This window comes from Phaethon lepturus, unplaced genomic scaffold (assembly GCF_000687285.1).
Source record: "Phaethon lepturus isolate BGI_N335 unplaced genomic scaffold, ASM68728v1 scaffold650, whole genome shotgun sequence".
In the NCBI taxonomy this organism is placed as follows: Eukaryota; Metazoa; Chordata; class Aves; order Phaethontiformes; family Phaethontidae; genus Phaethon; species Phaethon lepturus.
Window position 1 is genome coordinate 1 of NW_010509643.1, and position 14,031 is coordinate 14,031.

The following is a 14,031-nucleotide window of genomic DNA, read 5'->3' on the forward strand; positions in this document are numbered from 1 at the left end:
GGCGGCGGCGAGGCGGAGGCGGAGACGGGCTGATGGTGGGGAAGCCGTGCTGGGGGGCCGAGGGCCGGGCTGTTGTGCATGTGGTGAGAAGAGCTAAGCTACCGCTAGTCTATTTTCGCATTGTCTCTAAGTACATGTTTGTAAGATAATTGTCTTAAGGGGAATACAGTAACATGCTCCAGGTAGAATATTCTTTTTAGGTGCATTTAGTATTTAATTTTTTATTAATGATTACCAAATGTCCTTTCCTAGCCTCACAAGAAAAAGAAACCCTTCATAGAGAAGAAGAAAGCAGTAACGTTTCACTTAGTGCACAGAAGTCAGAGAGATCCACTTGCTGCTGATGATACTGCACCACAGAGAGTTCTGCTGCCTACACAAAAAGTAAATACTCTTAATATTGAGATTCATTCAGATAAGAAATGCTGCAGGAGAGAAAAGTGGGTATGCAATCACACAATTCAAAAACATAACCTGATATAAGGTAGGTTTCAATCCAGCTTATTAAAAAGAAGGGGGTGTTGTAGGGAATTTGATAGTTGTGAGTTACTACCTGATGGGTTGAAGGATGACTAACTGGCATTAGGCATATAAATGTATTAAAATAACAACCACCAAAATTGCCAGACCCACCCTGAAAAAACAGGCTTTGTTAGTTACACTGTTTATGTAAAAAGTTGTTTAAGGTCCTACTCAGACAGTACCCGAACATTGTCACCATCTGGTTCAGCATTCTAACTGGCTGTGCATTAGGGTAATGAGTGGAGAGAGGACTACAAAGACTTCAGAATTCAGGCATTGTCAATAGATGTGTTACTCTTCTTTTTGCTAATAATTTTTAAATGGGCTTAAGTATCTAAATGTATTTCTTCTTACAATTCCAAGGGGCATGAAGAGCAAAGGAGGGAAGAGCAGCGGAAGTATGGAGTCTTCTTTGATGATGACTATGACTATTTGCAGCATCTAAAAGAAGCCTCTGGTCCCTCTGAACTTGTCCCTTTTGTGCATGGACAGCAAAGCAAAATTGTTGTCACACGTGAGGGGCACATAGAAGACGAAATTCAGCGAGTTGCAGTAAGTAGTATTTTGCTAATAATCTTACGCTGTTCTTTGGAGTTTAGCATTCTGCATTAATCATACTCAACAAGTGTTAATTGTGACTGTGATCTATCTATCTACATAGGATTCTTTTGGCCTGCAGTCAGACTTTCCTACAACTAAAAAGTTGACAAGCCAAAGTTTATTGATAACAGTATTTTGCTAGCACAGTGTTAAAACACTTTGTGTACCCATGACAAGCTTTTCTTGACAGAGATGGCTTACAAAGGTATTTGTTTGAACAAGTCATGTGTTTTTCTGCGGTTGGCATTTGTTTTTAAGATTTCTAGAACTTTTGAATGCTCTGCGAGTTATGGATATACTGGGTTGTATTACCAGTACACCGTGTTTTTAATGTGGAATATAACAGAACCCAGAGGGAATAAAAGCAAACTTTTCAGATGCTGCCATAACTTGTGGAATTTCATGATGCTAGATCACGTTGGAATGAAAAATCAGTAAGTAATTTCAAGCAATAAAGTATGCAACTACCAGTTGGTCACTTTTAATTGAGGGTGTTTGGTTTAACCAAATACTGTAATTTCAGTTGAAACTGATGTTCTTAGTCAGAAATACATTTTAGGTACAGTTTGGTGATACTACATAAGATCTAAAATTAACTTTAGATGTGCATGTTAGGAAACTTTTAATAAGCCTTTCAATAAAGGGCTAATTTCAAATGTGTTAGTGTTTTCCAAAACAAAAAAAAAATTACAAGTTTCATTGTGCCTGCTGTACAACCATTCTCTAAAAAGCTTCAGAGATGCAAAAATACTGTCTCTATACCTGGTGAATATTGACATGAGAACTAATGCTGCCAATCCTTTACCTAGCTTTCATTGCATAACTTTGAAAATTTGCCACCAATAAAGTAGCACTTGTCCTAATATTTAAGTAGCACTCACAGAGTTTCTTTTGGTCACATGATTTTCTGAACATTTTTATTAATGTGAGCTTAGGTGAGAAACTGAGAACAAGTATATTGTGATGTTTTGGGGTTTTTTCTTTTTCTAAGGCTCCATCTATTAAGCTGCCTTCCTCGGTATTTGCCACAGAATTTGAAGAGGATGTGGGCTTGTTAAATAAAGCTGCTCCTGTTTCAGGTATCATTATATCTTCTACCTTGCTGTAGTGTGAGTTGTCATCTAGGTACTAGATGGTAATTATGGCTTTGATTACAGTGTGATACTAGTTTTGATTTAGAACAGGTTCAGTAGCAGACATAAAGAATGATCTATGAGAGACCTGTGTTTCAATTGGAGACCTATTTCTGTGATTCACTAATAATAGCTTTTTAGCTTTGCTTGGGGGAGGTGGAATCCATGAGCTCTCACTACTGTGTAGCAAATAGAAACTAATAACAGGGGAAAACTGTAGATAATACTATTCACTGATTACTCCATCTGCTTGAATCCAAGTCTGGAACTGGATTATCGCTCTCAGAATTTCTTTTCTTTTCAAATGCTGAGTGTTTACTTTCCTTCATTAGTATTATTTCAGTGTTACAGGCTGTGAGTATGCTTTTGTAGTGAATGTTCAGTACAAACACAGATACATTTTACAGCTACTTAATATTTTATAACAGGAAGTAATTGTGGTAATTCTCTCTGTCCTGACAGAAGGATGCTAAAGACACTTCTGTTAATTGCAGTAGAAAAACACTTTCTGACCTTTTGTAATGTAGGGAATTTTAGGGGGTGGGAGCTAGGGTTGGCAGTTGGTGATACAGTGCTTTAACTCGGATATTTTTTCTTCTACAATATTCTAAGTAAAGTACATTTATGGAAGCTTAGACCTCTGGGAAATGTTCTTTTCTGGATGAGGAAAATAGACAAAAGGCTGGTGACTTGCCTGGCTTGTATCAAATCTACAAATTTTATTGAGGAATTTTGTGATTCTTAGGTTTAATCTTTCCTTAGTGCAAATTAACAGTCTAGTTGGATTGGTTTTTATTCAGGAAAGTATCTTTGTAATGTCAGAGAAACTTATATATTTATGTTTTGAATTTTTTTTTAACTTCTAGGACCACGGCTAGATTTTGACCCTGATATTGTTGCAGCTCTTGATGATGATTTTGACTTTGACAATCCAGAAAATATCCTGGACGATGATTTTGTTCTACAAGCAAATGAACCACAGAAAGGGTAGATAGAGCTTTGTAGAACTGTTTGTCATATGTAAATAGGAATGATGCTATTTGTTATTTCATGTGGTGTTGTAGAAGCAAGAATGGTTTCAGATTTCAAATTGAATATTTAGGTGTCTTAAAGGAAAAAGAGTATTGCCTTTTGTTATGTGGGTGGTAGCTTACAAAATCAAATTTTCATGTATTATCCAAGAGATGGGTTTCATTTGTTACTTTGCGCTCATGGATTATATGTATTTGTTCACAGATGCAATGTATGGAATAATAGGATTCTTGAACTATTTAAAACATTACCATCTATCACATTTAAAATATGTCAGTAACGATATTGATGAAGGCTAACAGGTGTTTCCAGAACATTTACAAACGCTTCATGTGATTTATTTAGGTTTTGATATAATTTTCGTAATTTCATGAACAGTGAGAAATTTTGCTAGTTTCAATGTTCAAGAATGCAACTAATATTGTTCTTTTCCTTCTTTGACATGTATAGCTGAGTGTAAACGTAACTTCACTCTCAGTGCACAGATGTGTGATCCAACAGTTATCAGAAATGTTTCCAGCTCTCAGACAAAAGTATTATTATGCTGACTTTGGCAACACCATTACTGCTGAACTTGTTTTTCTTTTACTGGCTTGAAAATAATCACTTTTTATCTTTCCCTCTCAAGGTTTAAATCTATTATTGCCAGATAGTTTCAGATAGCCCAACATTGGTCATAGCCGTGGAAAGGTCTGTGTTGTTGTTATAACGCTGTTTTGTACTTCTGTTCAGGGGATCAGATGTTGAGGATGAAGATGAATGGGAAGATGTGGAGGATGGTAGTGATGAAAAGGATAGTTGCAGTAATGATAAAGACTATGATTCAGAAGGTCTTTTATCAGATGATGGAGTTAATGGACGGACAAAAGAATTTCTTTTTATGCAAGAAGAAACTAGGAGTCGTTTCACAGAATATTCTATGACATCTTCAGTAATGAGAAGGAATGAGCAGTTAACCTTGTTGGATGACAGGTTTGAGAAGGTGAGGCAACTCAAAATTCTAACTGTTAAACCTAAGGGTGTTAAATGCTGCTTTGTCTTTTGATTCATCTCATAAGGTGGTGCCCTGTGTGCCTGTGCAAATTCTTACTGCCTTCAGTAGTCAGGGCATCAAACAGCTGTTCTTTACACATTTAATACTGCATGAGTTAAGAGGCTTGTGTTAATTAAGTTATAGTGTTAATTACTATTAAAAGGCCTAACACTGATACAGTTAAACAAAATTGCTCCAGTCACCATAACGAGCATTCATAGTTGTTGTTACACTTCTGTCTGAGACACTCAGTTTAATGCAACAAATCGTGTACAAGTGCCTGGTAAAGATTCTCTTCTTTCAGCCTTTCTCCCCACTGTGCCAAGAGGGGAGAGGAAAAAGGAACAAATAGAAATGTGTAGATCTTCTTTAAGCTATCAAGAAGTTGCACAACAAATGTGATCTAATTACAGATACCCACTTCTTTATTTTAGTTTTTTGAACAGTTTGATGAAGATGAAATCGGAGCCTTGGATAACATGGAGTTAGAAGGCTATATTAACACAGACAATGCTCGGTTGCAGGAAGTCCTGAATGATTACTACAAAGAGAAAGCAAAGAAGTATGTATTCCCAGAAGTACCGCTTCACATAAGTAGTTATGTAATCCTGTATTTAGATTGAAAGTTTGGGTATGTTGTTTCTAGTTCATGTACTTGAAGATTACATCCCACAGTAAAAGCAGCTACGTATGAGTATTACCCATTTTTTTAATGTCACAGTGTCGGTCTTAACTTAGGAGATGATGCAATGAAGCGGAGGCAGTTTGTTGGTTTATGTGAGATTATGCTCCTTTTGTATAATTGTATGGAATTCAGTGTAAGTAATATCTAGAGGCATTCTCCTTTTCCCCTTTTTTAGTGTAACTTACCTTTCTCCTTACACCTTTACTCTTTTCTTTTAACAGACTGTGTAGCCATGTGTATTCTGTCCTGCTGCTATGCAGCTGATTCCTCTGCATACCTAGTTACATGCTAATAAACTTGCAGGCGACTGTTGCGTGGGTGCCACTGTCTTGAGCACTGCAAAAATCAGTGCTTATAAAGTAACCCTGTATCTATGTAAGACTGCATTTCCACAGTATATTCACTTTGTCCTAAAGCAAGTGATAATATCCCAAAGTGAAATGGCTAAATGTTGTCACATTAGTCTTGTGTTTCGAAAGATACGGTAACATGTCCCTCGTAGTGAAGGATGACTGGTCAGTAGCAGAGTACATAATCACCTCTAGAGCTGCCTTGCTTACAGACTAAAAAGTATATCCTCTTCTCTTCCTGCTCTCCAATCACAAATACTGTGTGCCACATAATTTTGAAATGCAGAAAAACTTCTTTTGACAGCTATGTCTCCTGTCCTAATGTTTTGGTTTATTTTGGGGATGCTCACTTAAGAAAACTTTCTTTTGCTACAAGTTTCATTAGGAATAGCTTTCTTTGGTTTGGGGCTCTACTGAGGGGAGACTGGTTTTACATAATTATACATTTTAAAGAAAAGATAAACCTTAGTTTTTTTCTTCTCTGTACTTCAAAGCTGTGTGAAATTGGATGCTCTTGAACCCTGTGAAGATTTAGACTCTTCTGTGAATGCAGAAAGTGAGGAAGAAAAGGAAGAAATAGTAGCTGTAGTTATTGAGGAACCAAAAGAAAAGTGGGATTGTGAATCCATTTTGAGTAAGTATTTTGGAGTTCACTTGTTTGTTCCTAGGATTTCAAAGCAAATGATAGGTGATCTCAGCACTTTTTTAACTGTGCTTTAGGTAAAATGGTTTATGATTCTGGAGCACAACAGCAAAAAAAAAAGCAGGAATTCTTGCCAGATAAAACTACTGCTTTTGTGTGGATAACTTAATTCTTGCAATTTTAGATCTTCAAAGACTAAATAGTAGTACAATTAATAATAAATTTACCTAATTTCTATTTGCAAGCCTTTCTTCACTACTTTTTTCTTCTTTTTTTTTTTTTTCTTCGTGACTTAGGTACATATTCAAACCTGTATAACCACCCAACACTTATTAAGGAGCCATCAAAGGTAAAAATCATTAAACTTATTCTGAGTAACAACCTGGCTTGGGAAAATTTGAGACAAAAATGATTTTTTTTCTCAATGGATATCTGTCCTTGAAAGAAGGAGAGCACAGAAAAGAGGGTTGGAGAGGGTGTTAGCCCTGTTCGAAATTTCTGTAATAGCTAGACAGAAACAGAGAGAGCAAGGAACTTTCTTGTTATCTGTGATAGACCTTTGTAATCTTTGTCTCACAACCACATATTAGGGTTTTTTTCTTGAAAATAGGCTTGTCTTTCCCTTCTACAGTTTGATACAATTTATTGTAGTTCTTTGTCCTTCTAGACGTTTCCCATCATTGGAGCACAGCCTGACCTTCCAGATGTGTTCTTTTCAAGAAAAGAAAGGTTTTCTTCTCAAGAAAAACTTTTTTTCTTGAAAGCTTATAAAGGAATATTAAGTGCCTACTTAAGTACTTCCCCCCCGCCCCCAGTAATATTTAAATAAGAGAGAAACTTCTTCTTGTTCTGGGAGGCCAGATTCTGCTCACAGGTGTATTTGATTTCTTACTTTGGGATTAATGTGCATTTTTCGGGGGAAGAAAATAGCATGAGGAGACTTAAACTTTTATTACTGTTAATATCTGAATGTATTGTTTTCATACTGATAAGGCAGTGTGATGTGCACTTCTTGGAGAGAAAGCTAGGGACCATTAATACATATGTGCTCTCTATTTTAGCCCAAACCAATAAAAATTTCCCAGAAGACCGGAATTCCCCTACATATCTTGCCTCAGAAAGGTCTTACTGCTAAGCAGATTGAACGCATGCAAATGATTAATATCAGTGACCTGCCAAGAGCATCAACACAGCCCCGTTCCAAAGATGAAAGCAAAGAGGATCGGAAAGCTAGAAAACAGGCAATAAAAGAGGAGCGAAGGGTACGCCTTGTTTTAAATAAGACCCTGCAAAAACATGTTATATTATCTGAATTCTGTCTTAAGAACTTTTTTTAAAGCTCCTTTTTTCTTGTGTCTGGAAATTAATGGGAAAAACTTGCTGGTCTCAAAGGACTAATTATTGCTGCTTTAAAAAAAAAAATTACTGGAAAGAAAGTTAACCTCATAATTTTGTCATCCTAATTTCCTATATGGAAATTTTGGTCTGTTATTGTGGCCACTATTACATATATAACTTCAGAAGGAGCCCTCATATTTCCTTATTATCTAGGGAAGCAAAGAAAACAGATGTTTCAGATCACACAAAGTGAAAAGTCTCTGAAAGAAATGTGGAAAACGTAGTTGGCCACAATGATATACTAGCTGTTTTATTTAGGGACAGAAATTGCCAGCATATTCAGTTAATTAAAGATGATAATGCTGGTGGTACACATGTTAATTTGACTGCTAATGATTATTGCCATAAATAACAATATTGTTGAGATTGCTGCTGTTTTCGTGATCTGGAACTGTTAGTTGGAATGGTTTCTTCTTGCGTTTTATGCCTGGTTTGTAAATTTGTGATTATTTGTATGCACAGGAACGCAGAATGGAGAAGAAAGCCAACAAGCTAGCCTTCAAATTGGAGAAAACAAGGCAAGAAAAAGAGTTGCTCAATCTGAAACAAAATGTTCAAGGACTGAAGCTGTCTTGATGAAACTGAAGAACTTACTGTGGAAACATCCTTAAGTTTTCATTTGTATTGAGAAGGGAACTGCTCACTCAGCTTTGCCAGTCATGCTCAAAGGAGGTTATTCAGATGTTACTGTAACAAGAACCAGTAACTTGTCACTCTTTCTGAAGTCAAGTCATACATAAAACAATGTATTAGTGATGTCTATTCTGTCATGAGTGACATGGCAACTGTTGCAGTTTCATTACAGTAGAAATCTATTAACATTATTAAAAAATACTTTTCTTACAAGCTATCACAGTTTTATATATATATTTGTTGAATCTATTCAATACATCTATCAGAATCCTACAGATTTAATATGATTAGATTTTTCTAATAAATTATTTCAGTTTACAAAGCAAATATCCATTTATGTCTTCTCTTCCTTATACTGATGGTTAAATACAGTGCCTTGGTATAGCACAGTTTTGTAACTCAAGGATTTTTCACCTATTCCTTAGTTCTTTTCTGGGTTGGTTAGTTATTGTTTGGGTACTATTATGAAAGATAATAGTAAGCACCTTTTGTAAACAGAGGTGTCTGGAAAGCTGTTGTGTAGCTAGACATCCCTGTTACCTAACCTGAGTTTTACATTTCTTGGAAAATAAAATCTGTCGCAACAAGTATTGCAGTTGCAGCAGTCAATGACCCTTGCCGTTGCCGTTGAAATCAGCTTTGCTGAAAGTACTCAGTCTGAGTAGTATGGCAAACAAAACAGCAGATAGTTAGAAGAATACTGTATGTTGCAGATAGATAGCAAAATTTCCTGAAATAATATTATTCTGCTCTTGCATTGTTTAGTTTTATTGAAATACAAACTTATGACCCACTGCAGTTATCACAAAGACTTTCTGAAGGTGAGCAGAGGGCCAGTGTCTTTAGGCTTGGTGTGATTTTAAATTTCTATACACTGCATGTCAATTATTCTGATAGTGACTAGTCCATACCTCTGGAGTCAATCCTTCTGAATCCTTCTGTATGCCTAAGAAAACCTCAGCTTTAGGACTGAGCAATCTTCTGCCTTTGGGTGAAAAGTTAACCATTTTACCGGTAAGGAACACGGTAAACAACACATCAGTAGAATGGCTTGACTACTATGAAATTCAAAGCATTTTAAATATTCCTTAAATAGTTTTGTGAATACTAGATGGAGACAAGCTAACAGAAGGACTGATGAGGCCTTTTAATGTATAGAAACAATGCAAAGTAATTGGTTTTTATTGGAAGGAGGCTTTTATAATATATTCTAATTGATAAAGGAGCATGGTCTTGGAGAAGGGAATAAATAGGTGTTTAAGTCTATAAGTCTCTTGATCACTGCTGAGAAAACTGAGGTGTCAATACAGTATTCACATCTAGATTAAGCCTTCATTTTCTAAAGTTGTTGATGAGTCTGTCTTAAATCAGTAGAAGTCATCTGTAAGATTAGAAAAAGTTTCAGGGTTTTCTTTTAGCTGATATCTGTACTAGTTTTCATATGTTTCATAGGCTTAAGGAGGGTCTGCCTGTGTCATAATTGTTAATTATGTAACTGCTGATGCACGGCAACTTGAAGTGTGAGCTTTTGAGTAATGAAGACTGACCACCTAGTCCTCGTGACAGCAACACGGAAGAGGAAATTTGAGAAACCATTATGTTGAGATGAGTTGGATACCAGGAAAGGAGTTAAATGGAACAAGTGAGTAACAGATGTTGTTCAGTGGTCTGGGTGGAATGTGATTTTGTGATTTACTGAAAAGGAGGATCTTTACTTAAGGCAGTGCACAAGTTCTTTACTAGTCCTTAATTCATCTGCTGTTGCACGTGTTTAAAGTAACTAATCTGCTGTGGCAAATGGTCCTTTTTCCTGACTTCTCATTGCTGATTCAGTGATACTGTGCTTGTACCTAAATTCCTTAAAAAAAAACAAACCAAAAAACAAACCACCCCCCAAAAAAGCTATGTCAGTCAAAACCTTGAGGGGATGGGAACAGAATACTAGTAGGGGTGACAGAGGAAGACGCTTGAAAGAAAGAGTATAGTCCAGACTAAGCACACACAGATGTTGCTTGGGAACAAAAATGGAAACACATTTAAACAGAGGCAATAGAGTAAGAGTCAAGAAGATTAGAGAACTGCTTTGTTCTACTCTTGTAATCAACAAAACACTGCAGTAACCTTAACTCTGTGCCTTGGAGCGTGGTAAAATCTATTGGGAAAGGTAAGAAGCAAAAGCACTCTCATCTGTTCAGCAAGACAAGGATTTCTTTTGTTTCAGCAAGAGCAGGTAAGGAACACTTAAATGAGAAGTCTTGTCCTCTGTAGGTCCCAAGTCTCATGAAAAAGGCCCTTTGGTATTGTTCAAGTTTTCCTAAAAGCTGTGTTTGTTTAATACAAGTAATGTTCCTGCTCTGAAATGAGAATATGTGACTGCCATTGGAGTCAGAAAGGCTTAGAACTACTTTCTATGTAACTTAAAAACCTCTTTTGCCAAAAAAAGAATGATTTAAAAACAAAAAAATCCCCACAAATTTGACATCTACAAAGTCAGATGTTGGAATGCTGTTCAGCACGTCATGGAAACGTTCTGTCTTGAGAAGGAAGATCGTGTCCCACTTATTGTGACACCTGCTACTTACTGGGCATCACTGGCTCCTGACGACTTATAAACAAAATGGAATAAATCTGGGTGCAGCTCACCTGCTCTTCCTTCCCAGCCCCCCTCCCTGAATTTAGGCAGCGATGAACTCAAGTTCTCGTCCGCTGTCTCCTCGCCCAGCCCTGAGGTCATTGTGAAAGGACATACCTGAGCAGTCGTGCAGAAAACAAAAAGCTGTCCATCGTAGCAAAGGAGAGCTTGTGCGGCATAGGAACAAGACAAGCGAGGCAGTTCTGCAACAGGGAGCCCTGGCACATGACTGCAGATGTCCCTGTCTGACAACGAAATACTGTTTCAGCAAGGGCTCAGTCCAAACGCTGACTCTGCTGTAGTCAAGCCATCCTGCACTGTCTAACTGAGACTCTTGTGTGGTTTGAATTCTACACAGCTGCCCGAAGTCAAGATCTGGCTCCTTGTACGACCTGTGGAAGACATTTTGCACAAGATGTTCTGGTAAAATGAAACCTTTTTTTTTTTGTTAATGGGAATGTCAGCGCGTTTAGCTGAAAGGGGTGGCGAGCACTGGGGAAGGAGGAGGTGGCCGCTAGCAGAGAAATGGGTTGAACGCATATTTAAAAGGGCAAATGATCTAACAACTGCTTTCATTAGTGAACTTTGATTAGAGAATAAATGAATGTGCACAGAAATACTGTGAATGTGCACAGAAATACTGTGACTTAATCTGCAGTCTTGCACTGTCTTAATTTACTTGCTTGTCCAAAAGCAGATGTTTACTATATATGGCATTTAAAATAACATATTATCCCTTGGTGAGACATAAATTACTAACCTGAAGCTTCCTTTGTGTTCCAGGTTTCTAGGCAGAATTTGTTATTTCAGGCTTCCTGGGAAAAATAGACTAACCAACCATCTGATAAGTAGTCCCTTTGACAGCATAATGTGGGCACCAGGCTCTGTTCCAAAGCCTGCTGAAGTGAATGAAAAGATTCCCCCTGACCTCCCTGATCCCTGCATTACAAACTAAATGGGTGGCTGCACAGTTTGCGTTGCACAACCCAACTGCGGGCTTTTTCTGCAAGGGGGGTGGCTCTGCATGCACCCCTCCCCTCCTCAGTTTGCATTACTGATCCTGTGGCTCGGTGGTAGATCAGATCAGCCCCACTGAATATATATATAACACACACATGCAACTTAAAAGTAGTTTACAAAAAAATAGGCAAGAAAAATACACTGGAGGCTGAGCAACTGTGAGCGCTGAGACGAAGGTGGAACTACCCTGTGTCAGTAGTTCCACGTTTGATATCTTGGATCAGATACATGAAGAACATGATGGTTTAATCTAGGAAATCATTTGAAAAGACAGATACCTGTGTTTTTTGGGGAGGCGGGAAATTTCTTGTATCTATCTCATGCTAGTCGTAGTGACAAGTCCTGTAATGCCTGTCCATGCCCTGGTGATGCAGGACTGGTGTGCTCCTCAGTGAGCAAGACACAGGTGTCTCCTGCCCTCTTGGTCCTGCAGAGGAATCCTCCTCTCAAGTTTGCTGTCAAAAATGTCTAGAAACAGAAGGCAAGGACCTGAAGCAGATGAGTAGAAAGGTTCAAAGGGAAATGAGAATTTAGAAATGTGTGTTATAGTAGAGTGAGGTGCTTTTTTGGCCCAGCTGAGCTGTAACCAAAATGCCTTGCTCAGGCAGCTGCTTAACTCATATGGGAAGAGAGTGGATGGCATAGAGAAATTAATGAGAAGAGCAAGAAGAATAACTGAGAACTAGAAAGCGGGAGCAAGCAAAGGTAGATAGGAATGGGGTCTTTAATACCAGCTGCAGCTAGGCTCAAATAGGTGTGATCCTCAGCACACAAGAGAGGACATAGTTCGGTCCTCACTTTCACGGTGCTCCTCACAAAGGGGATTGCCCATCCTGTTGCAGAAGACTGAGGTTGATGCTAAAATCTGAGACACTTCTGAACCTTAAATCCTCCTTGGCTGTGAGGCACGGCTCTTCCACAAATTTGGCACTGGATGTCTACCTACCTACCTAAAATTTCCTTGTGCTTTCCCTGTTATCCCTAGTTTTCCTTCTGAAAACTTCAGGTTACCTGTGCTGGTCTGCAGCTTTTTCAGCCTGGGGCTGTCGCTGTTTCAGTGGTGCTGATGGGATGGACAGTGCTGCTGTTTGCCAGGGGAGCCCCCAGTCTGGAACTCTTACCGAAACTCAAAGAACTAATGATGTAAATATCAGCCCCTTGAACGGGATCAGTCTGTTCTCCCTCTTAACCAAGGAAGAAAGAAAAGCAAGTGGCGGGGGGGTGGTGTGATGTGTGTCCAACAGGACTGTTCCTGTTCACAGACCCAGTCTGTTCTTAGAATCATAGAATAGTTTGAGTTGGAAGGGACCTTAAAGATCATCTAGTTCCCACCCCCAACATGGGCAGGGACACCTTCCACTAGACCAGGTTGCTCAAAGCACCATCCAACCTGGCCTGGAACACTTCCAGGGATGGGGCATCCACAGCTTCTCTGGGCAACCCGTTCCACTGCCTCACCACCCTCATAGTGAAGAATTCTTCTCTGTAAGTCATTATTTGTGCTGGCCTCCAGCATTTCCCTGAAAAGAACAAACTGAAAATGGCTTCTATTTCTTGTTTGTGTCAAACTGCAGCTGTACTTGGACAGCTTTTTAAAGTTTTGCTGAACTCCTTCAGGAGTTAAGCTGAACCCGAAATAAATACTGCTTCAGGTCCCTGCTCCTGAATAGAAGTAATTTTAAAGACTAAGGAAGCATCATTAACCAAGCATGACTTCAACCCATAAATGACTGTTTTTCTTTGCATCCCAGCTGAGACATGATCCAATATGCAAGAAAGTCTTCAATAAGAAGCGCAAGCCCTTCAGCTCTTTGAAACAGAGACTGCAGGGAACAGAAATCACCTCTGTGAAGAAGCAGCCCCCCCAAAAGGTATAGTTAAAGTTGAAGCGTGTGTGTTATCTCCATGTAAAGTCTTTCATTCAGTAATGCTATTGTTTCCTCCAAGGACAAAGCCTGGATGTTGTGGATGGGTCTCACATACGTGCTTGACTTGGTGCCAAATTCTTTCCTCTCCCTCCTTGTGCTGCTAGTATAGGAGAATATTTCTCCATTCAGAAGCCAAACCAGTAGGTGTCGTGACTACTCTGGGCACATAAGCGTCTCTGCTCTTCTAGGAAATGTTCGTGTATGTGTTTTAAAGACTACGTGAGTCTCTGACAGCTTCCTCCACTTAATCTGAAAGAGAACACAACCCAAGATGGTTGGTGCATGAATGCCCCGGGTTGAACCTGAGAGCTGTCAGTAGCCCCGAATCTCCTACAGATGAAGCTACAGAGATTCACTGCTTTGGAACTCAAGAGTTTAAAAATGTATTTAAATTGAACTTATTTACAGAGCTGGAGGGAAAG

General features: G+C 38.6%; 2 protein-coding genes across 2 annotated transcripts in view; both read left to right on the forward strand.

Annotated features, from left to right (window-relative positions):
• Positions 1-252: 252 nt before the first annotated feature.
• Positions 253-8,351, forward strand: LTV1 (LTV1 ribosome biogenesis factor; the record flags this gene model as incomplete). The annotated part of the gene is made up of 10 exons (XM_010295707.1): positions 253-384; positions 886-1,074; positions 2,114-2,201; positions 3,122-3,242; positions 4,020-4,269; positions 4,755-4,882; positions 5,850-5,989; positions 6,295-6,347; positions 7,060-7,260; positions 7,859-8,351. Coding segments are annotated over 10 exons (1,416 nt in total), but the record flags the coding sequence as incomplete, so codon positions are not given.
• A 1,283-nt stretch (positions 8,352-9,634) lies between these two features.
• ZC2HC1B (zinc finger, C2HC-type containing 1B) overlaps positions 9,635-14,031 on the forward strand; it is a 9,358-nt gene continuing 4,961 nt past the window's right edge. Inside the window, exons 1-3 of the mRNA XM_010295823.1 lie at positions 9,635-9,671; positions 11,020-11,084; positions 13,433-13,552. Of these exons, the coding sequence (XP_010294125.1) occupies positions 9,635-9,671; positions 11,020-11,084; positions 13,433-13,552 (222 nt within the window). The remainder of the gene's footprint in view (positions 9,672-11,019; positions 11,085-13,432; positions 13,553-14,031) is intronic.